The sequence below is a fragment of the Haliotis cracherodii genome, unplaced genomic scaffold (assembly GCF_022045235.1).
Source record: "Haliotis cracherodii isolate W230 unplaced genomic scaffold, xgHalCrac1.p SCAF_10, whole genome shotgun sequence".
NCBI lineage: Eukaryota > Metazoa > Mollusca > Gastropoda > Lepetellida > Haliotidae > Haliotis > Haliotis cracherodii.
In genome coordinates this window covers 5,168,395-5,191,844 of record NW_027266265.1, presented here as the reverse complement: position 1 = coordinate 5,191,844, position 23,450 = coordinate 5,168,395, and the positions used below count along the sequence as shown (strand labels likewise).

At 41.3% G+C, this 23,450-nt stretch overlaps 1 protein-coding gene across 1 annotated transcript in view; it reads left to right on the top strand.

Annotated features, from left to right (window-relative positions):
- Nucleotides 1-23,339, top strand: part of LOC139453985 (probable Na(+)/H(+) antiporter nhx-9) — an 81,379-nt gene extending 58,040 nt beyond the window's left edge. The window contains exons 10-12 of the mRNA XM_071235455.1: nucleotides 19,470-19,683; nucleotides 19,854-19,961; nucleotides 21,021-23,339. Coding sequence (XP_071091556.1) covers nucleotides 19,470-19,683; nucleotides 19,854-19,961; nucleotides 21,021-21,838 — 1,140 coding nt within the window. The 3' untranslated portion in view covers nucleotides 21,839-23,339. The remainder of the gene's footprint in view (nucleotides 1-19,469; nucleotides 19,684-19,853; nucleotides 19,962-21,020) is intronic.
- Nucleotides 23,340-23,450: the final 111 nt, after the last annotated feature.

Sequence of the window (23,450 nt, the reverse complement as noted above, 5' to 3'; positions counted from 1 at the left end):
AAATGGGCTTCACACATTGTACCCATGTTGGGAATTGAACCCAGGTCTTCGGCATGACGAGCGAATGCTTAAACCACTAGGCTACCCGACCGTCCCTGAAATTTAGAGGGGCACGGATCGCCCAGTCGTCTAAGGCGCTGCGATTCGCTGTGCAGAGTTGCATCCCTTGGGCACACCAGAAATCTATGATTGTGGGTTCGAATCACTGTTCGCCCCAATTATGTTTCTAGGTGTGTCAGCACCATCCCTGTGCTCGTAGCCTGAGCAATACACCAGTACGTATGAAAGAACGTGGTTGTTAGAGTTGATTGTCTCTCAGAGAACAGCTTACAAGGAAGAACAAACCCTTCCTTAAACAAGACCCCTGTAACCCTTCCCTCAACAAGACCACTTTAACCCTTCCTTAAACAAGACCCCTTTAACCCTTCCTTAAACAAGACCACTTTAACCCTTCCTTAAACAAGACCCCTGTAACCCTTGCTTCAACAAGACCACTTTAACCCTTCCTTAAACAAGACCCCTGTAACCCTTGCTTCAACAAAACCCCTTTAACCCTTCCTTCAACAAAACCCTAATTTACCCTTCCTTGAGCAACCACCTCTTTAACCCTTCCTTCAACAAGACCCTATTTAACCCTTCCTTGAGCAAACCCCTCTTTAACCCTTCCTTCAACAAGACCCTATTTAACCCTTCCTTGAGCAAACCCCACTTTAACCCTTCCTTCAACAAGACCCTGTTTAACCCTTACTTAAAAAAAGACCCTTTTGTATATGCTGCGGAGGTGGTGCAGTGAAGGGGTTAACCTGGAGAGAGAGGCCAGTGACATTGATTGAGTTGTTACATAACCTGCTGGACCACCACCACTGCAGCACAGAGTGGGTCTCGCCTCCTCACAACCCTCACTGTGGTCTCAACAAGCCACTGTGTACGTCCACACAACTCCGTCTGTGATGTGCCACAGATTCTACGAGAGCTACCTAAGGGTTGTCTATAACAAGCCAAGCGATCTAATCTGGGAGTTCTAATTCTGGGTTACTGCTGGCTGATTCAGGCAGTCGGAGCAGCAGACGGCAGACACAGCAGTCCTCCACGCTTGGGGGAACAGTGAACAACAGTGTATACACATTAGATAGCCAGTGGTCAGTCAGCCTGTGTGGCGAGTCAACAAATGAAGAGGAGGCACTCGGTGGCCACCAGGCAGTGAAACCAGGTGGGTAGGACTCGGACAGTGTTGTGGAAATTTCCGTGTATGTTCTGATCTCTTTGTACTGGTCCTGGTCTGTAGTTTGGCCTCACATTTCGTTAGTAAAACCACTGGTGTTACTCTCCTTGTGTAACCTTGTAGGGGGAGGGGTGGAGGGGTTCTTGTCCCTTCAGCTGATTGATTGGGGATTGTCGTACATGTGAGCAGTGCGTGGTTGATCACTCACTGTTGAGTCCACTGGCAGCCATTTCATCACCACAACACAAAGAACACTCCTTCGGCCTGGGCACATTATTGCCACATTGACAACCATCAATGCCTCCACAAGGCCAGATGTGAGGTCATTTTGAGTCATTTAGTTACAGGAATGTGTAGATATTTTATTAAGGAGCCCACTCTGATTGATGGTGCTGTAGTGATGGTCAGTCTCCTGTTGCTGGTGCTGCGTCGGATCGTGTACTGACTCCCATCTATCAGCTGACAGACAACCAGAAAGGTACAAACATCAAATCTATATTGGTGTAGTCGTCAAATGAATCTTGTTTAAAACAGAACGATAATACCAGATTTCGTTTGTGGGTCACAGTTACAGTTAAATCACTATTTCTCATTCATAATTTCCATTGATTATGTGGTGTCTTGGTATGTACAATGTACTACGTAGCACTACCCAGATAAACAACCTAGACCCACAACAATGACTGTATGTTGATCGGCTATCAACGCCTGTGTACTGGTGACTAAGCCAGGGATTTTCATTTACATCTGAATGTGTATACTTTATGTGTCTCCAGAAGTCTGTGATATCTGAAATGACTGATTATTTCTATATTATTGTTCCGGCTATTACTCGTTACTCGTAACTATTGAAATAAATTTTTGTAAATACTGTAGTCACCTACATGATTTTAATCTTTTATAGCCACAAGAAAAAAAATTGTATAACTAGGTGGAAATGAAATTCTATTTATTAATTTATTGTTGCCTATGGGACATTAATCGAGCAAAATATGTTCAGTTGATGACTGAAGTGAGTTGACAAGCTTGATAAGTTCCTAATTGACTGTAAGTTTGTGTAAATTATGATGGCAGCAGATGGAAAGAATAAGGGAAGAGTTATCTGAAAAAGAATTATTGAAAACAACAACGCAATAAACTCTTTTAGTCTTGACCCTGTTAGTCTGAACCCTGTTAATCTGAACCAGGTTAGTCTGGGTCCTGTTTTTATGGAAACCACGCTTTTTTTCTGTGGAGAATGACTGTAAATATCATTGATTGTGCTACTGTCTTTGGTCTGTGTGGAACATTGTCACGATTTTGTCAATATTGATAGAAGCTTCTTCTATAAGATTGCCAATTTTGAAAAGAAACGTCAGGACATTTGAAAAACCAGTCTGAAACAGTGTCAGTAGGAAATGAGAGGTGGAGGTGGGGGTGGAGGTGTAGCGTTCTGCTACACATTAACATTCCTTGATCTAGAGTTTTTAAACAAACCACCTGGGCCTGTGCTTCATTTATAAGAATGGGGCACGGGTGGCCCAGTCATTTTAAGCGCCGTGATTCGCTGTGCAGAGTTGCGTCCCTTGGGCACGCCAGAAACCTATGATTGTGGGTTCGAATCCCGGTTCGCCCCAATTATGTTTCTAGGTTTTGTCAGCACCATACCCGTGCTCGTGGGTTCCACCAAACTGGTAAACGTCTAAGACCTGCATCACTTCAGGCTTTCCTCCCACATTAAGCTGACATGCCGCGATATAACTGGAATACTGTTAAAAGCGGTGGTAAACCCAACTCACTCACTCACTCACTCATTTATAAGATGACCGGACCAGAGCAAGCATTGGTTGCAATGAAGTGTCGCAATGAAGCGTCCAGATATTTGTGTATCTTTATGCATACACACATCCTTTAAATATTTCCAGTTAGCATGATGGGATGAGTCTCTAACAACAACTCCTGAATTAAAACAACAAACACAAGAAACTATCACCTGAAATCTCTTGAAGTGTCTGCATAAATAGCTCAGGCGATATTTGGACAGAAAATCTTAGCTTTATCATTTTGTTTTTTGTTGTATGCCAGGAATATGTTTGTGATTGGAAAGTTGAAAACAGCTGTTAATACTTGGCCACAAGGACACAGGATTATCAGTGAAGCTTCCTGCTCCCATTGACTCACAGTGCACTGAGTATGCTCTGACTTCACTCACTGTTATGTAGGTCACAGCTGAGGCTTTCTATTGATCAATGAACTGGGAGTGTATTTGAGGTGGTGAAGTTTGTGCTCATTGACAGTCTTTAAAGATAAAATATTGCCTACCAGAACAGAACAGAACTTTTATTGCAATCAGGCCGGATCCCAGAGCATATGAACCTACTCAGGTACACGTCGAGTACCACCATTGATTACTGTCAGCATGTTAATTGGATGTGTATTATTATCCCTCGCTATGACTGAGCAATTCATTACAGGTACATGTACCAAGTTTCTTTGATTTTCGGAAAAAATTGAAAGTCTTTGTAGGTATATGTGTATAGATTTGTACCTGTAGTCTTATGAGTTGCTGAGGTAAAAGCCTTCTGTCAAGATCACGCAGTATATGTGTACATTATGTATGTACATCAGAGATTCTTGTTGACATACCGTATTCGACGTAATAAGCGCCCAGGGCTCTCTTAAAATTAGAAATAGGGGGCTCTTATTAAAAAATTATTTTGGTGAAAAATAATAGAGTTGAAAGATAAATTTCTAGGTTTATGATGACAGCCTGAAATGTTTATATACGACCGATGTATTTTTCCAGAATTTAATTGCCCATAATTAAGGGTGCATAAATAAGTCTTGTGTACATTGATCAATCGAAAGGGGTGCTAATTGGGATTTTTCACTAGCCAATATATTAGTAAATATCGATGTCAGTGCTTATTAGAGCGGAGCCCTTATTACGTTGAATACAGTAATAGAATCATGTTTTCACAGTCTGATGCAGTCGGAATCGTACAAACGATATTTGACTGTGGAAATGGTTTTGTCACACTTGTATTGAGAAAGGGTTCTTCATGACTTTTGAATATTCAGAACTTTTTTCTGCCTGCTGTTTGCATCATTGATCGTTGTTTAGGACAATAATGTCTATACATCACAAAGCCTACATCGTTTAATCATTAATATAACTTTCACCTATAAAAGAATAAATTTATATCTCATTCCTGCCATGTTCAAAGATTCTGACAACAGCCCCCCACAGATGTGAGGAGACAGGGACAAGCAGGTCGTACACACACAAGCAGTAACCTCTTCCACACTGGCTTAACCTTTGGACAGGGTCACACTCGTGGACGAGATGCATCAGCCATGACAAAGTAATAACTATACGTGATACGAAACCCACAGTAGGGCATCGTGTGCAAGAGACCCACATATGGGCATTTGTACAGGAAAGATACAATATGGCATCGTGTACAAGGAAACCTACATTAGGCATCATGTACAAGGAAACCTACATTAGGGCATCGTGTACAGGAAAGCCATAATAGGACATCGTGTAGAAGGAAACCAACTTTAGGCATCGTGTACAAGGAAACACACTTTAGGGCATCGTGTACAAGGAAACCACCATGAGGGCATCGTGTACAGGAAAGCCATAATAGGACATTGTGTAGAAGGAAACCATCATTAGGCATCGTGTACAAGAAAACACACTTTAGGGCATCGTGTACAAGGAAACCACCATTAGGGCATCGTGTACAGGAAAGCCATAATAGGACATTGTGTAGAAGGAAACCAACATTAGGCATTGTGTACAGGAAAGCCACATTAGGCATTGTGTACAAGGAAACCCACTTTAGGTCATCGTGTACTAGTAAACCCACTTTAGGTCATCGTGTACAAGGAAAGCCCCATTAGGTCATCGTGTACAAGGAAAGCCCCATTAGGTCATCGTGTACAAGGAAAGCCCCATTAGGTCATCGTGTACAAGGAAACCGACAATCAGGGCTTTGTGTACAGGTAGTACCGACACAAGTGTCAGTGATTCATTGTTTTGAGGACGCACCTGATGTAATTAGGGTGATGTAACAGCAATATGTAGCTGTCAGGCCTTCAACACTGGATGAATACCGCGGTAGTCACTACAAATCAATGTGATTGAATGTCAGCTGTCTTTCAGTGAGATGTTCATAGATCAATAACGTTTGTACAGTTGAAAACCAGTTCATCACGTTAAATGCTTCAATTACATCTTTTGATAGTTTTTCGTTGGGAGTTCTGTTGCTGTTCTGTTCTGCCCCTGAATCCCCACAAGGAGACAAGCATGGTGTCCTGGGTACCTATTCTACCCCTGAATCCCAAAAGGAGACAAGCATGGTGTCCTCGGTACCTATATTCTACCCCTGAATCCCCACAAGGAGACAAGCAGGGTGTCCTGGCCCCTATATTCTACCCCTGAATCCCCACAAGGAGACAAGCATAGTGTCCTGGGTACCTACATTATACCCCTGAATCCCCACAAGGAGACAAGCAGGGTGTCCTGGCCCCTATATTCTACCCCTGAATCCCTACAAGGAGACAAGCATGGTGTCCTGGCCCCTATATTCTACCCCTGAATCCCCACAAGGAGACAAGCAGGGTGTCCTGGCCCCTATATTCTACCCCTGAATCCCTACAAGGAGACAAGCAGGGTGTCCTGACCCCTATATTCTACCCCTGAATCCCCACAAGGAGACAAGCATGGTGTCCTGGCCCCTATATTCTACCCCTGAATCCCTACAAGGAGACAAGCAGGGTGTCCTGGCCCCTATATTCTACCCCTGAATCCCTACAAGGAGACAAGCAGGGTGTCCTGGGTACCTATATTCTACCCCTGAATCCCCACAAGGAGACAAGCAGGGTGTCCTGGGTACCTATATTCTACCCCTGAATCCCCACAAGGAGACAAGCAGGGTGTCCTGGGTACCTATATTCTACCCCTGAATCCCCACAAGGAGACAAGCAGGGTGTCCTGGCCCCTATATTCTACCCCTGAATCCCCACAAGGAGACAAGCAGGGTGTCCTGGGTACCTATATTCTACCCCTGAATCCCCACAAGGAGACAAACATAGTGTCGTGGGTACCTATATTCTACCCCTGAATCCCTACAAGGAGACAAGCATGGTGTCCTGGCCCCTATATTCTATCCCTGAATCCCCACAAGGAGACAAGCATGGTATTGTCAAAAAATGAGGTTGTTGTTTTTTGGTAGGACACTCCTTTTGTGCAGGTAAAAAGTAACTTCCTTTAGTTGGTCCGCTTCAACACGGTTCATTGTTATTCCAACATCCTCATGCATCAGCCTTTGGAGAGGTGAGAATGCAGCGTGGCAACAGCTTGTCAATCACTACTCCTACGCAGTAATCCCTCGAGTTGGTCCAACAAACAGCAGACTATTAACTAATTAGATTTGAATACCTTGTGGATTGGCTTGTCAAATCATGTATGTATTGTGAGTATTAGGCAAAAATACAGTCAAGTGCATTAGTTTGTGGAGAATCTGATTACATCCACTCATGAACCTATTTCCTCATATTGTGATAATGGGTGGAATGCTGACACTGGATCAAGGAGGTGGACTCGAATATTCTATTGGAATGTTTTATTTGATATGTCAGATTTCCCAGTTAACTAGACCTACAAATGTTCCAAATCAGTTCAGTTTTTTATGAGCCATTTTGTTAAACACCCATATGACTTTTTCCGCTTTTTGGTCAATGTATCATGATATAACATTTATACTTAGTTTTCATATAATAATTAGATCCACAGCAAGTGCTTTTATATGTTATCATGGTGTAACATTTGTACAAAATTTAATATGATTATAGAACAGCAAGTAATACATATTGGGATCCAGCAAAAACGCAGATACAAAATAATAGTAGTTTCAGTTATAGCTTTTTAGATAGATGCTAGCCTAAGGTAACAGGAACCCATCTCCAAGACATACTATTCAATAAGACAAAAGTTATGTCTACAGATTTTTATAGATTGCTTTGAACTGTTTTATTTAAGTAAGTCTGTCATCACCTATATTAGAATAACATTCAGCAATTACTTAAATTTTGTATGAAGTCCATTTCTTATTTTTCCTGGAGTGATATTGCTTTGCTCGCTTGCTCGCCCACCCACATACCCACCCACTCTCATTCATTTACTCACTCAAATCATACATACTACATATGTGCATCAAATTGATATAATTGGCTTTATATTCATGCTGGCTACCACTGCTACAAATAACCATTGATTTTCACTGGAAGCCCTTTGTCTTGAAACAAGGTGAAACCTATACTCTGCTGCTATTGTCCCTTTACATGCTAGAAGCACATTGCACATGATAAAGAGACAAGCACCTCACATGTGAGGGCCAAATTATACACAGCACCAGGAGACAAAGCCCTCACATGTGAGGGGATCATTACACGCCAGGACAGGTGAAACACAGGAGCTGACCTCCAATGATTATGTGGCCTGTAGATTCACAGGCATCTAGGTCATGGATAAAGATTAAGGGTTGGGTTCAGCTGTATTATAGGAGTGGTCTTGTTCATTCATATTGACTGATCAAACAGATTCCTGTCAGCTGCAGATTTGCTGATTAAGCATATTAATTGAATGAATTCGGAAAACACTTCATTATCAGTGAAGAGCTAAAAGTGTGTTTGATAGAAAGGATAGATAATATGTTAATGAATGACAGTTAAGTGTCATGGTTCCATTGTCCTATTTGTTCAATACTCTGAGAATTAGCAATATGGTGTCTGTGTGGTGTGATGTGTAGACTATATCTACATGTGGAATCTCTTACCACTTTAAACAACCAGAGACATTGAAATAAAAGTTTTTCTTCTTTAGATATGAATATATTGATTTCTGCCTCATAGTGGATAAAGGAATTCTCACAATGATAGTGAAAGACGGGTATAAAGATGACAATGATTCTGATGACCATGTTCATGATGATGATGATGGTGTTGATGATGATGTTATGGATGATGATATTGGTAATCATGATGACGATGATGACGACGACGATGATGGTGATGGTGATGATGATGATGGTGATGATGATGGTGATGATGATGGTGATGATGATGATGTGGGTGATGATGTTGCGGGCGATGATGATGATGATGATGATGATGGGAGTTTGCTAGACTACTTCTTTGTGAATACGCATCAACACATTGAATGACTTTTCTAACCAGGAATTAGTTCTTCATTAAGTTCCGTGCTTGATCCTGCAAGATATATCCTGTTTCCCCAGTACTTCCTACTTCCTACACTGGCCAACAGAACATAGAATTTCTCCTTCAGCATAAATTACCAGCTGTACTATTGGTCCAGTGAATAAGATCAAGGTTGATCCACTGTGGTTGCCCTGTGATTGGCTGGAGCTGTAGAACTGCTCCCAGACAATGACTTCTTCATTTGTCCATGGGTATAATACAGTAGCCTCATGGCTAATGCGTTTGCTCATCATGCCAAAGCCCCGGGTTCTATTCCTCATATAGGTACTATGTTTGAAGCCCTTTCTGGTGTCCCCTGCCATACTTTTGTTGGAATATTGTTGAATAATTTATGAGTACTTATGTGGAAAATGATAGCCTCCAGCAGGTATGAAAGACATCGGCCAAGTTTATGCATGAGCTAGATTAAACACTGATGAAGGTGGAGTGTTCTGTGTTTAATCATAGCAGTTAATTAACGCATGATACATCCACAAATTCCACAAGAAAAATAGGTTTACAAACATCAAACAAGATGTTTGTTTCTTCCCTAAAGGCAAATTTAACTTATTTTGAAAAATATAATGTGTCAATTTTCAAGATTCTTTTTTCGTCCAAATGTACATTTTGTCTAGACATGTGTTGCACTATTGATTAAAGGATCTTCTTTGGCACTGAACAAATAGATTGCAAGAAAGCTAAATGTTGTTTTAACGATTCTCAAGGTATAAAATTGTACATGTGGTTCACATTGATCACCGAGTCACGCAGTGTGAGTGAATGTTGTTCACAAAGATGCAGTCAGCAGTGTACCTAGCATATCACATTGGCCTGTTAATAGTCCAGTTGTCCACTCAAACCTGTAGTGTACCTTGCATATCACGTTGGCCTGTTAATAGTCCAGTTGTCCACTCAAACCTGTAGTGTACCTTGCATATCACGTTGGCCTGTTAATAGTCCAGTTGTCCACTCAAACCTGTAGTGTACCTTGCATATCACATTGGCCTGACGAAAAAATGGCAGTTCTATCTATTCCCATTGTGTTGACTGCTTGCTTCCCTCCAGTTTCACAGCCTATGAAAAGATTGCATCTCGAGTAGTCAGACTGAAACAGCTGGACCTCACTTTGATTGAGATTATGGATAGGTCAGATAGGAGTAGCTGCTTCACACTTGATATTCATGCCATGATATCTGATGCCTCTTACAAAAGTGAAACATGTTGATATGAATAAATAAGATACCCAAAGTAAGTTCATCTCAAAATAAATCTTTTGCTCTGATTTAGTATCAAATCTCTGAAGTATCACGCCTCTGAAGTATCAAATCTCTGAAGTATCAAATCTCTGAAGTATCATGCCTCTGAAGTATCAAATCTCTGAAGTATCAAATCTCTGAAGTATCATACCTCAGAGGTATCATGCCTCTAAAGTATCAAATCTCTGAAGTATCAAATCTCTGAAGTTTTAACCGCACCTCTGAAGTATCACACCTGTGAAGTATCAAATCTCTGAAGTATCACACCTCTGAAGTATCACACCTCAGAAGTATCATGCCTCTAAAGTATCAAATCTCTGAAGTATCAAATCTCTGAAGTTATAACCGCACCTCTGAAGTATCACACCTGTGAAGTATCAAATCTCTGAAGTATCACACCTGTGAAGTATCACACCTCTGAAGTATCAAATCTCTGAAGTATTGCACCTGTGAAGTATCAAATCTCTGAAGTATCACACCTCTGAAGTTATAACCGCACCTCTGAAGTATCACACCTGTGAAGTATCAAATCTCTGAAGTATCAAATCTATGAAGTTATAACCGCACCTCTGAAGTATCAAATCTCTGAAGTATCACACCTCTGAAGTATCACACCTCTGAAGTTATAACCGCACCTGTGAAGTATCACACCTGTGAAGTATCAAATCTCTGAAGTATCACACCTCTGAAGTATCACACCTCAGAAGTATCATGCCTCTAAAGTATCAAATCTCTGAAGTATCAAATCTCTGAAGTTATAACCGCACCTCTGAAGTATCACACCTGTGAAGTATCAAATCTCTGAAGTATCACACCTGTGAAGTATCACACCTCTGAAGTATCAAATCTCTGAAGTATTGCACCTGTGAAGTATCAAATCTCTGAAGTATCACACCTCTGAAGTTATAACCGCACCTCTGAAGTATCACACCTGTGAAGTATCAAATCTCTGAAGTATCAAATCTCTGAAGTTATAACCGCACCTCTGAAGTATCAAATCTCTGAAGTATCAAATCTCTGAAGTATCACACCTCTGAAGTTATAACCGCACCTGTGAAGTATCACACCTGTGAAGTATCAAATCTCTGAAGTTATAACCGCACCTCTGAAGTATCACACCTGTGAAGTATCAAATCTCTGAAGTATCAAATCTCTGAAGTTATAACCGCACCTCTGAAGTATCACACCTGTGAAGTATCAAATCTCTGAAGTATCACACCTCTGAAGTATCACACCTCAGAAGTATCATGCCTCTAAAGTATCAAATCTCTGAAGTATCAAATCTCTGAAGTTATAACCGCACCTCTGAAGTATCATACCTCAGAAGTATCATGCCTCTAAAGTATCAAATCTCTGAAGTATCAAATCTCTGAAGTTATAACCGCACCTCTGAAGTATTGCACCTGTGAAGTATCAAATCTCTGAATTATCACACCTCTGTGGTACAAAGGTCTGGCGTTGAAGGGGCTGGATATTGTGGGGATGATGTTTACATCAGTCTGTACATGCATGAAGTGTGCATGAGCACAGGCGTCCCTGTGATCCTGACAGGGTATGTTATATCTCACTTTGTCAAGCCAATTACCCTGTAGGTGAACCCCCTATCTATCTAGCTCTTGAGGTGAATCAACTCACAGATTTCCCTGCTCAGAGGTCAAGAGAAGTGTGCCATCCTACACGTATACACAGTATTCAAAATAAGTGAGGAGGGCGGTAGGGCTTTATTTCTTTTCTTTTTGTATTGAAAACAATTTTCCCACCAACTAACACAACTGGGCAAATATTGAATACAATTTCAGCTGTCAGCATTATATTTCATGTATAACAAAGTATGCTTTGTATGAAGGGTGAAATTTAACAAAATCTTTTTTTATTGGCAAAAATAATGATTGACATGTAGGATTTCAATGATGTGCTGATGCCCAAGAAAGATGTTTTCTTGCTTTTTGAAGCCTTAATCAGGAAATAAAAGAATTTGCTGCTTGGGTCACACAATATAACGAAGTAATTGTGAGATGTGAAACGATAGAATTTTATTAATAATAAGACTAATTATGAGCTGAAATATTGCTAGAAGCAGTGTACACCTACACCATCTTACTCATCCAATATCTAGCATACCTTTGTTAACAACTGAATCAGTGGGACACTTAACTCCGTGGCAAAGTACTGAAGTGATTGTGTTGACTCAACTGTCAGAGGAGATGGTTATGCTGACTGATTTATTCCACTGAGGTGAGGATTCCCATCAAGGGTCAAGGGGGCTGTTACACTGGGCCTGGGAGGATCCTTCACTGTGTAGTATGCAAGGTAGTGAAACATCCCAATTCACATGGGACCCTGAGAGGTCCCTTATGGATGTACAAGGAGTGTGGGATAACCTGCTTATTGAAGTGTTCCTGGTCAAGGCCCAGTGTTTACCAGGTGTGGTCAAGGCCCAGTGTTCACCAAGTATGGTCAAGGCCATGTGTTCACCAGAGGTGGTCAAGGACTTGTGTTCACCAGAGGTGGTCAAGGACTTGTGTTCACCAGTTGTGGTCAAGGCCCTGTGTTCACCAGGTGTGGTCAAGGCTCTGTGTTCACCAGGTGTGGTCAAGGCCCTGTGTTCACCAGGTGTGGTCAAGGCTTGAGTTGTATGTGATGTATGAGATGCTATGGAGTGTGAGATGTCTCACGTATTGTAGTGTCATTGGTGGATGAGGAGGCCCTGTGTTCATCTGTACAATCGTGGGTGCAGCTTGTAGTGCCAGCTATTGACACCAGGGCCAGACGGCTGCTGACCCAGTTTCAAACTGAAGGCAAGTTTGTGTTTATTTGTTAAAGGCATGCTCAGAACATGGCTAGCCTGGTGTCAAGGGGTCAAGGGTGAGCAGGGGGCACTGGGTCAGCGACCGACTTTTTAACAACCTTTTTAACAACCGACTTTCTGTTCTCTGTTTGGGTCTTGACGACTTCACATTGTGACTTTCGCTGGTTTGTGTTTGTTTGGGTTTTTTCACAAGGAAAATGTTGCAACTGAATGGGTCGTTGTCAGCATGGGAACTACAGATGTGTACCCAAGGTACGTCTTAGTATACAGATATGTACCCTAGCCAAGTCAGAACACAGAATACCCAGTACCTGAGCCAAAGCCAGAATACAGAACAGTACCCTAAATGACGGACAAGTCCATATTCCTCAACCCAAAACTGAAACTGGTTCATGTTGTAGTTCCAGTTTGTCTCATTTTGAGTGCATGCTGGATGATGCTGTGCAAGAATACTGTAGATACTTCACTCTGTGGTTGGGTTTGTTTTGTATATCACGCTGGAATACATTTCATCCAACAGTATGACAGTTCCGATCCAGAAACTATAGAAAATCTTCCATGTTCAGACTCGAGGAATCAGTTTAGCAATCTGTGCAATGCAAAATGGAGTCATCCTATTGCACCGTTCTGTATTCTGTTTCAGGCTAGAGTCCATTTCTGTATACAGAAACGTACCTGGGGTATATATCTGTAGAACGATTGTTGCTAGCTATGACTTCAGCCCAAAGTGGCCATTGATGGCGGTAAAGCTAAAGATAAAGATGAATTTTATTGTACATATATATACACCCACTATAAGGGCTGGGTACACAAACAAATACCAGTGTTTTAAGTACCTGCATGCCTGACAGTCCGAGATGGTCAACTTTGCTGGCGGATGGTCAATTTAAAAAATTTGCATGCCCAATGGTCAGGGGTTGAAGTTACTTTAAGTTGACAATCCACCTGTTTATTGTTATTTTCTGAGAACTAAAGTTAAACAGAACTATTAATTCTTATGTTTACCCTTTTCTTACTTTTGTTCATTAGAAAATTCTGGACTGGCAACATTTTATCTGGTCTGGTAACTTTGCAATGTTGCTAGTCTGGTTGTCAGACTGAAATTTGGGGAAATTTTATACACTGATATTACACATTGTACATGATGACAGTTGAAGATAGTATGCAATGATGATGATATTGAGACAGTGTCGGACAATATAGCAATATCCCTGTAAATAGCACTGTCGTGGAACCTTCACAGACATGAAGTCTTGCTGCATTTCAAACATGTTGTGTCTATGTATTTATTAATCCAGCCATAAGGGCTGAACAATCAGGGGTAGGAATTTTATAGCTGTGGTGGAATCACCCTGGGAGTTGTTTTGGAGATATGGGCGGGAAAGAATAATCTCATGGAGACATAGAGAGCCTCGGCAGTGATGGAGGAAGTGGTTGTCACCTTCAACACGGTTTACATATTTGTTGGTTTGTATATGTTCCTCTCTCAGTTTCCAGCTGATTGGCACCGAGACCCAATTTGGTCAGAGCTTGTTTCTTGTTTCTGACTAAACTAATATAAGATTTTATTTGAAATTTGTCACTAAATATTCCAGGAGTTTCAACTTGTGTGTTTTGTCTTTTGCTGTAGATTGAGAGTTATAACATTCGTGCCGGTCTTGTTAGTCTGAATATGATCAATACGCATTGTAAGTTTATACATCCATCAGTGGTTTCAGTTGGCCCTTGAAATGATATGTCCTTGATCATAGCTGCAAATAACAGTTTGCCATTAATATTTTTTTTATTTGAATATTGGTACATAATGGTAAAGATATTTATGTAAAGGGGAAATAGTCCTTGTTTACACGGACACCAGATGTTGCTTGTTTTTCATAGGTCTTGGAGAATAGACTTTGTCATCTTTATGGTGCTTTTATTGCATAGCGGCTTGCTCCAGTTTTGCTATATGTCTGTATTACTGATCTGCTCTGCCCACACTCCACTATGGTACGTCTCCTGTATGTGGGATCGTGATTAGTTGCCGACATGCAGTATGTCTGGCATAGACCCTCTACAGGCTTCATACATATGTAGACATATGTAGCTGTCCTGGACTGACTGTAATGTGTTCTAGGGAGGCGATGTAAATCTTTATCTCAACATCCCTGCCATATTGATTAAGATTTCTCAAGTACTCCCCTGCCTGTCTACTTGCCTGAAACTTGAAGATGCCTTTCATATATAGTTCATTTTTTAGTTAATTTAACCTGCTAAGGTCACAAAACATATTTGTTCATGATTTATCAGTTGATCTAAAATGATTGACTCACATTGAATATCTGAAATAATATTTACCAATTCTTTGGACATTTTGATGTTGTAATTTGTAAATGTTTACAAAGCCATTGTCGGATTGTTTTTTGGACCAAGCTGTTACATGTGGGAAAACTGGTTATATTTAAAATTAAATATTTTATTTTTTTTCAACTGTGTGGGAGACAGATACACTCTGCTTGAAGTGAGAGTCTCTGCCACAAATTCCCTGTGAGGTCGCAGCATGGTCTGTGAAGGTCACACACACTTTTTGCACCAGGTGGTTGCAGTGGCTTGTGTTATTGATTGGCAAAGACGTCACACTTACAGGAGGCTAAGTGATTCTCACATGCTGTGCACATGAAGCAGATCAAGTTCTGCCGAGAAACAAGGCGCTGGTGTATAGATTGTAATGATATCATACTGGTATATATTACTGAACAAGAAACGTTAGGATCATGAATAATTTTGGTTTATAAATTTAGTGCTCTGTCTTCACTACAAAAAAATATCCCTAAAAATATTCTTGAATGCAAACTTTTTTTGTTCAGTGTATATTTATTGTGTCAAACAGCCATGTTGTTTGTGTCAACATGATTGTGTGCCTTGTGTTGATATTCTGTGCCTTGTGTTGATATTCTGTGGTATACAGCAATTACATCATACTGCTGTGTTGTTTGTGTCTCATGGTCATGTGGCTTGTAATGCTATACTGTGGTATATAGCCATTACATCATACTGCTGTGTTGTTTGTGTCCACATGATTGTATGGCTTGTGTTGATATTCTGTGGTATATAGCCATTACATCATACTTCTGTGTTGTTTGTGTCCACATAATTGTATGGCTTGTAATGCAATACTGTAGTGTATAGCAATTACATCATAGTGCCATATTGTTTGTGTCCACATAATTGTATGGCTTGTAATGCTATACTGTAGTGTATAGCAATTACATCATAGTGCCATGTTGTTTCTGTCTCATGGTCGTGTGGGTGGTAATGCTATACTGTGGTATATAGCCATTACATCATACTGCTGTGTTGTTTGTCCACATGATTGTATGGCTTGTGATGATATTCTATGCTACATGGCCATTACTAATGCTTCTAAGCATAGATCTGAATAGTATACTTGTGCCTACTGTTGCTGAGGTGTGGTGGTAGTTCTAGGAAGGGAAAGTTTCGGTGAAGGAGTGACAGGCAATCATATCTGCTGTTGTCCTTCACCTTGCCACTTGAGTGCCCTTCACCCCACTTGAGTGTTAGGTTGTCCACACCAGATGTCCTTGATGTAACTCTTGCATCTGTCCTGGCATGTTCTCTGGCACTGAGTGGGTGGGTATGTACGTGTAACACGTCTGTAAAATGCAGTGCTTCAGACTGCCAGAGGAAGTGACCTTAGTGTAGTATATAACCATGTATTTTAAAGTGTCCATGTGCCCAAATTCCTGAAACAAAACAGCCCCTTCTCCTTGAGGACAGGATGAAGTCTGCATATGCTTGAAGACACTTTGTGGAGGTCGCAGTGCACTCAGTTGTGGTAGGTTATGTGAATCCAACATGTGGTGGAAGCTAGGGATCCCTGTGTTATCTCTGGAAAGTTTCCAGCCCTGTTGATCACACGTAAGCATGTGACAACAGGTGGAAGGGTGGGGGGCAACACGGGTTGACAACAGGAGGGATGGCAACAGGCAGGGTGGCAAAGTGATTTGAGTATGCTTTTGTCCTGATTTTAGCAATATTCCAAGGCATTTGCCAGAACTGAAACTGGACTACCCCATGATTTGACATGGTATCTGTTGTGTTGAACTACTAATAGTGAGTAAGTGAGGTTTTACGCCGCTTTTAGCAATATTCCAGCAATATTACAATGTACCCATGTCGGGAATCGAACCCGGGTCTTCGGCATGACGAGCAAAAGCTTTAACCACTAGGTTACCTGACCGCCTCTGAAACTACTAAGATGTGAGAAAGGATTCACTCAGAATATCCTATACACCTTGTAGACACCATGATACCCGTGAAGATCCGGGTTAGAATTGGTTTTCAGAAACCCATGCTTTTCATAAAAGGCGACTGTGCTTGTTGTATGAGGCAACTAATGGGTTCGGGTGGTCAAACTTGATCTATGCAATTGGGATACGATGCATGTCATCTTATCCCAAATGCATAGATTGATGCTCATGATATCAATCACTGGATTGTCTGGTCTAGACTTGATTATTTACAGACCGACGTCATATAGCTGGAATATTGCTAACAATTAAACAACAAACAAACAATAGTCACCATGCCCCCTGAAAGTAGCAGCTATACCCCTAAGTAGCGACTATTCCCCTGAAAGTAGTGACTATTCCCCCTGAAAGTAGCGACTATTCCCCTGAAAGTATAGTGACTATTCCCCCTGAAAGTAGCGACCATACCCATGAAAGTAGCGACTATTCCCCTGAAAGTAGTGACTATTCCCCTGAAAGTAGCGACTATTCCCCTGAAAGTAGCGACTATTCCCCCTGAAAGTAGCGACCATACCCATGAAAGTAGCGACTATTCCCCCTGAAAGTAGCGACCATACCCATGAAAGTAGCGACTATTCCCCTGAAAGTAGCGACTATTCCCCCTGAAAGTAGCAACCATACCCATGAAAGTAGCGACTATTCCCCCTGAAAGTAGTGACTATTCCCCTGAAAGTAGCGACTATTCCCCCTGAAAGTAGCGACCATACCCATGAAAGTAGCGACTATTCCCCCTGAAAGTAGCGACCATACCCATGAAAGTAGCGACTATTCCCCTGAAAGTAGCGACTATTCCCCCTGAAAGTAGCAACCATACCCATGAAAGTAGCGACTATTCCCCCTGAAAGTAGTGACTATTCCCCTGAAAGTAGCGACTATTCCCCCTGAAAGTAGCGACCGTACCCATGAAAGTAGTGACTATTCCCCTGAAACTCTCGACTATACCCCTGAAAGTAGGGACTATTCCCCTGAAAGTAGCGACTATTCCCCCTGAAAGTAGTGACTATTCCCCTGAAACTCTCGACTATACCCCTGAAAGTAGGGACTATTCCCCTGAAAGTAGTGACTATTCCCCCTGAAAGTAGCAACTATTCCCCTGAAAGTAGCAACTATTCCCCTGAAAGTAGCAACTGCTGAGTTGTGAACATAATGCGGGTGAAGAACCTTGGTGATATAATTGACGTCACCAGATTCTCTTACACAAGAAACATTCTAGATTTCTTGCACTTCCGCCAAACAGTGTATAATTAGCATGCACAGCTGCCAGGAGAGGACAAGGACAGAAATCAATGGAGGGAAAGTGGATATAAGTATCGCTCGGAGACCACCTATCTACCCTGTTGGAATCTGGAGGTCAGTAGATATATATGTTTGAGGTAGGTCGGTAATGTTGGGCTCAGGCTGGTTGCATTGAGATTAACTCACAAGTTAGGCTTCATGACTTCAACATGTTGCTGTGATGAAGAACTGTGATGCCGGATCACATTACTCCATGCTGAGAATCCCAAAGCATAAGCTTGAAGTGGTAATATGTCATTTTGTCGTAAGCTGCTGTGTTCCGTATTAACCATGTGGGTGACGACCTTGTGTCTGTATGAGAACTCGTCCACGTGGGTTGAATGTTATCTGTGGGTTGTGGGCAATCTTGTTGTCAACATCAGCATCGTATCTGTCCACGGTGGTGTGAGGTAGCATCATGGTCACGGTGTTCACTCTTGATGCTGTCGAGTTTGATTCCACACAGGTACAATGTGTGAAGCCTATGGCTGGCTTGAGTAGTGACAAAAGCAGAGTTAGACCATTCTCTTACATCTCATGTGAATCTGTGGAACATGTGTATTTTAATAGTTCATTGCCTGTCTTCCAATTGCACTGTGGAGGCAAGTTATTTGATAAAGACTATGCCATTGCTATCCTTAGTGTAGCTGTCTCATACCCAAGCGAAATGTGTGCTTCACTCAATGGTTACCATTTGGGGCCTTTCTTCCACATTAAACTGGCACGCTCCACTGATCAACGTGACATGAAGCCAAACTCACTCAGTCTCTAAGACCTGCATAGTCTGGACCTTGTCAGTCAGACCTCTTTAGTGTGGACCTAGAGTGGACGACTTTAGTCCGGACCTTGTCAGTTAGATGTCTTTAGTCTGGACCTTGTCACTTAGACCTTTTTAGTCCAGATCTTGTCAGTTAGACCTCACTAGTCCAGACCTTGTCAGACCCAGCTTGTCTGGACCTTGTCAGTTAGATGTCTCTAGTCTGGACCTTGTCACTTAGACCTTTTTAGTCCAGATCTTGTCACTTAGATCTTTATAGTCCAGACCTTGTCACTTAAACCTCTCTAGCCCGGACCTTGTCTGTTAGACGTCTCTAGTCTGGACCTTGTCAGTTAGACCCCTCTAGTCCGGACCTTGTCTGTTAGACGTCTCTAGTCTGGACCTTGTCAGTTAGGCCTCTTTCGTGTGGAACTAGTGTGGACTTCTTCACAACAGCACAAGCACAAATGTGTCAGGTTATCTTATATCAACTGTTGTATATGGTAGGGTTTTAGGTAACCAGCATACATATACGTTTTTTGTCATGCTAACGGCTGTCACATCAGTTTTTTAAGTTTTCTCTTGTTTCTTGCAGTGGGTGAGAGATAGAAAGTATTCACTATCTGAAGTTTGCAATCATTCCCCTTTTCGGCACAAGGAGCGCTACCAACTTCGGCGCCTCATCAGCCAGGCCTACAAGACCCGCAGAACAAATCCCCAGAATGGCAGTCCCAGCATGGTAGAACCTCAGCCCGTCAAAGTGGTCACCTTCAGTAATGAGACAAAGTCAAGCCCAGAACAGCCCCCAGGTATACAGTTCACACCAACCTAGTGAAGCCTATTAGTCATGTCCCCCTGTCGTCATTTGGCTGGAATGTTGCTGAAAGCAGTAAAATTTTACTCCTTCATTCACTCACTCCTTCACTTCTCTACTCACTCACTCACTCCTTCACTCACTCACTCCTTGTTTGTGTTTCAGTAGTGGATCAGTTCACCAACAGCTTGATGCCCGCCCAGGAGTCCACCACAAGTGACAGAGTCGTCTTCTCTTTGGGGTCCTCCTCCAATCTGGCCGGAGGCAACATGTGTAAGTCTAGAGTTGGTGTATATAGCCCAATCATAGAGCCATTGTATATAACTTAATTATGGAGCCATTGTATATAGTTGAATCATGGAACCATTGTTTATAGTGAATCATGGAGCTATTGTATATAGGTGAATCATGGAGCCATTGCATCTAGTGACCATGGAGCCACTGTATATAGGTGAATCATGGAGCTATTGTATATTGGTGAATCATGGAGCCATTGCATCTAGTGAATTATGGAGCCATTGTATATAGGTGAATCATGGAGCCATTGTATATAAGTGAATCATTGAGCCATTGTTTATAGGTGAATAAGGAAACCATTGTATATTGGTGAATCATAGAGCCATTGTATAGAGGTGAGTTATGGAGCCTTTGCATAAAGTGGAATCATGGAGCCATTGTAGATAGGTGAATCATGGAGCCTTTGTATATCGGTGAATCATGGAGCCATTGTATATAGGTGAATCATAGAGCCATTGTATATAGGTGAGTTATGGAGCCATTGTATATAGGTGAATCATGGAGCCATTGTATATGGGTGAATCATGGAGCCATTGTATATAGTTGAGTTATGGAGCCATTGTATATAGGTGAATCATGGAGCCATTGTAGATAAGTGAATCATGGAGCCATTGTATATAGGTGAGTTATGGAGCCATTGAATATAGGTGAATCATGGAGCCATTGTATAGAGGTGAATCATGGAGCCATGCTTTACATTGGTGGAATGATTAAGTGGAGCCATCATGTATACGCCGAATCATTGGATAAGTGTATATCTGTTCTTTAACACTGCAGTCAGCTGTATTCAAGCTGTCTGTTGACAATCTGCAAAAATTGAGAATCAATTAGAAAAAACAGTGATTTGTATTATGCAAAATGTTTCACTTTAATTACATACGAATGTTTCAATCATTGGGAAGCTGAAAAACACCCATCAACTCAAAGAGAGAAAGAATCAGTTGTATCCAGGTGTAACATGAAAGCTTAATTCATCCATGTCATTGCGTTATTATTACCATTAAGTGTTCTTTAATTGTCACCTGCTTATTTCAGCACCAATGCTTGACACAGACCAGAAAATCCCTTTTGAGGAAACTGCAGCTGAGAGAACGTTGCCATGGAAAAGAATCTCTACAGACGACATTGTCCCGAGCCTCACAACGCTAATAATGGCCGATGACGAAAAGCCTCTCATGTCGGAGGCACCATCTTGGGTGAGCAATCCATCTTACCACAATCTTCTGGAATCTGGGTCGCCGTACGTGTCACCACAGACTACGCTTACAGCCCCCCCTGAACAAACGCATACACCATCTGTATTTGAAATCTTTCAACAACAATTTAGCCAAAAGGTAGAGGTGATAGGTGATAGCCCGAACGTGGCTGCGGCAGACACTACAACTCCCAATCCCTGGGACTTAGGAGGGGAGGAGGAGCCCATTGCGTCACCAATTTCCATTCAGAATGGCGACAAGACAAACAACCTGCTCCACTCGGCACATTCCGTGTTTCCGCCTCCGCACCACGTCATCATTCCGGGTCATCTCCATCGACCACCACAGATCCGCAAATCTCTGTCCCTGCCGGGGAAAGCCTCTTCGCCCCAATCGCCAAAACACTGGCAGCCAATTGAAATGCAAGATGGCAATGTGTATAGAAAATGTCCATCTGAAGCAGAAATTATTTTTGACGAAGTATCATACCAACAAGATGTGAAATCCCGTGTTTCGGAATGGCTGCAACACACTGACGATTCCGAGCCGGAAGAATACGACGGCATACAAGTTAATTTTAGCAATCATGAATGTGCTACCAATGGGTTTGAGATTGATTCTGGGGAGGAGTCGGATATTGAAATGACGTATTTATAATGACAGTGAAATCTAGGAAATTTCTACGTCCTTTCTGTGCCTTTGCAGTTTCCATGGTGTGATATTATACCTGTTGCCATGACAACAAGTCACATTTAATTTTTCTCATGCAAATGATTATGCTATTTATAGATGACTCCTCTCCCCCTTTCCCAAAGATGCAACATTGTAATATATATGACATTTCATGTTAAAAGCATTTGTAAATATTTGTACAGTCAATTTTAATCATATTTATTATACATCCCTTGAAATTTGACCTCTTTTAAAACAAATTCCATTCCAAATACTGAATGAATTCAAGAGACAGAAATTAATAATTTGAAAACAAAACGCTTTTGAGTATGGCATGGTGGCATATTGTTCAGGGGAGACAACTCTTCATGCCAGTTAATTATGACCGAATCAGTTGTTTTGTGAGATCAATTTTGGGTTTAGCATATAAAAGTAATGTTTTATTTGACATATTTTTGCTCCAACACTGGACATGACATGACTCGGTTGCTTCATTTGTATATACTATTTATTTCATGCAAGAATTTATGTAATCACATGCAGTTGTCATGGTTTCTGTTCAAATTTTGATGTTCATATTCTTCAAATGCTCAATATTTCATATTATGCATTAACTGATAATGTCCATACCTTTTTCTTTAGACAGAAGTGAACAAGAATTAAATCAGGTACATATTTATTTGTTCTTGCACTCAGGTACTGAATTTTCTCTCCCTTTGAAACATACATACCAGTGGTAACCAGTGTCAAACAGAACTCACTGCAAGTATCAAGGTTGTTCCGCAGCACTCCACAGATGGTATTCTTAATTCAGATTGTTACCGCAAAAATTTATGAGTTGAGAGTTGATGTAAGATCTTAATTTCATTACAAATGGATTAGAAAAATATTTACTTTCTATTTCTAAATCTTGAAATGAATTCATACATATTGGAGCTTTTAACTTAGATATTTTGTTTAAGGGCTGCTTCGTCACTGATATTTGTAAGTAGAGACTGCAGTTGCATTGGCACATAGTAAACTCTTGTGTTAAAACATACTCCTTTTTGCTCATTGTGAACGATATACCCATATATACCTCCAGCATAGCGAGACTATATTTATCATATGCGATTAACACAAGATAATTCCATCCAATGTACAGATAAGAACAATTAATAAATTTAAACTTGTTTTCAAGTCTTCATCTCTTCAGAAACTGTGATCTATTTTGCATTACCATGGCAACAGCTTCACCTGAAACTTGAGAGTTTGGCGATAAATCAGGCACTAAAGACAAACAAAGCATATGATGAATGTTGTAGCCTTTGTCCTTGCTCTATATCAAGGTTATCTCCCTCTGTGTCAGCCAGTAACAGGAGATGGACGTGATATAGTAGTTATAGCACAGTTTCTTCCTGCTACTCCCTGATGGTGTTAGTACAGAGGGTAGGCAGCAAATGGCTCCACATTTACTGCAATCTCATTAAAATCAGATCTTAGTTATCACTCCGGGTAAACAAAGATCTGAGGACATCCTATTATGGGTCACATCAGATCGACCTTGCGCGAACTTTGACCGACCATTGGAATGACCAATCAGAAGGCAGCTTTCACA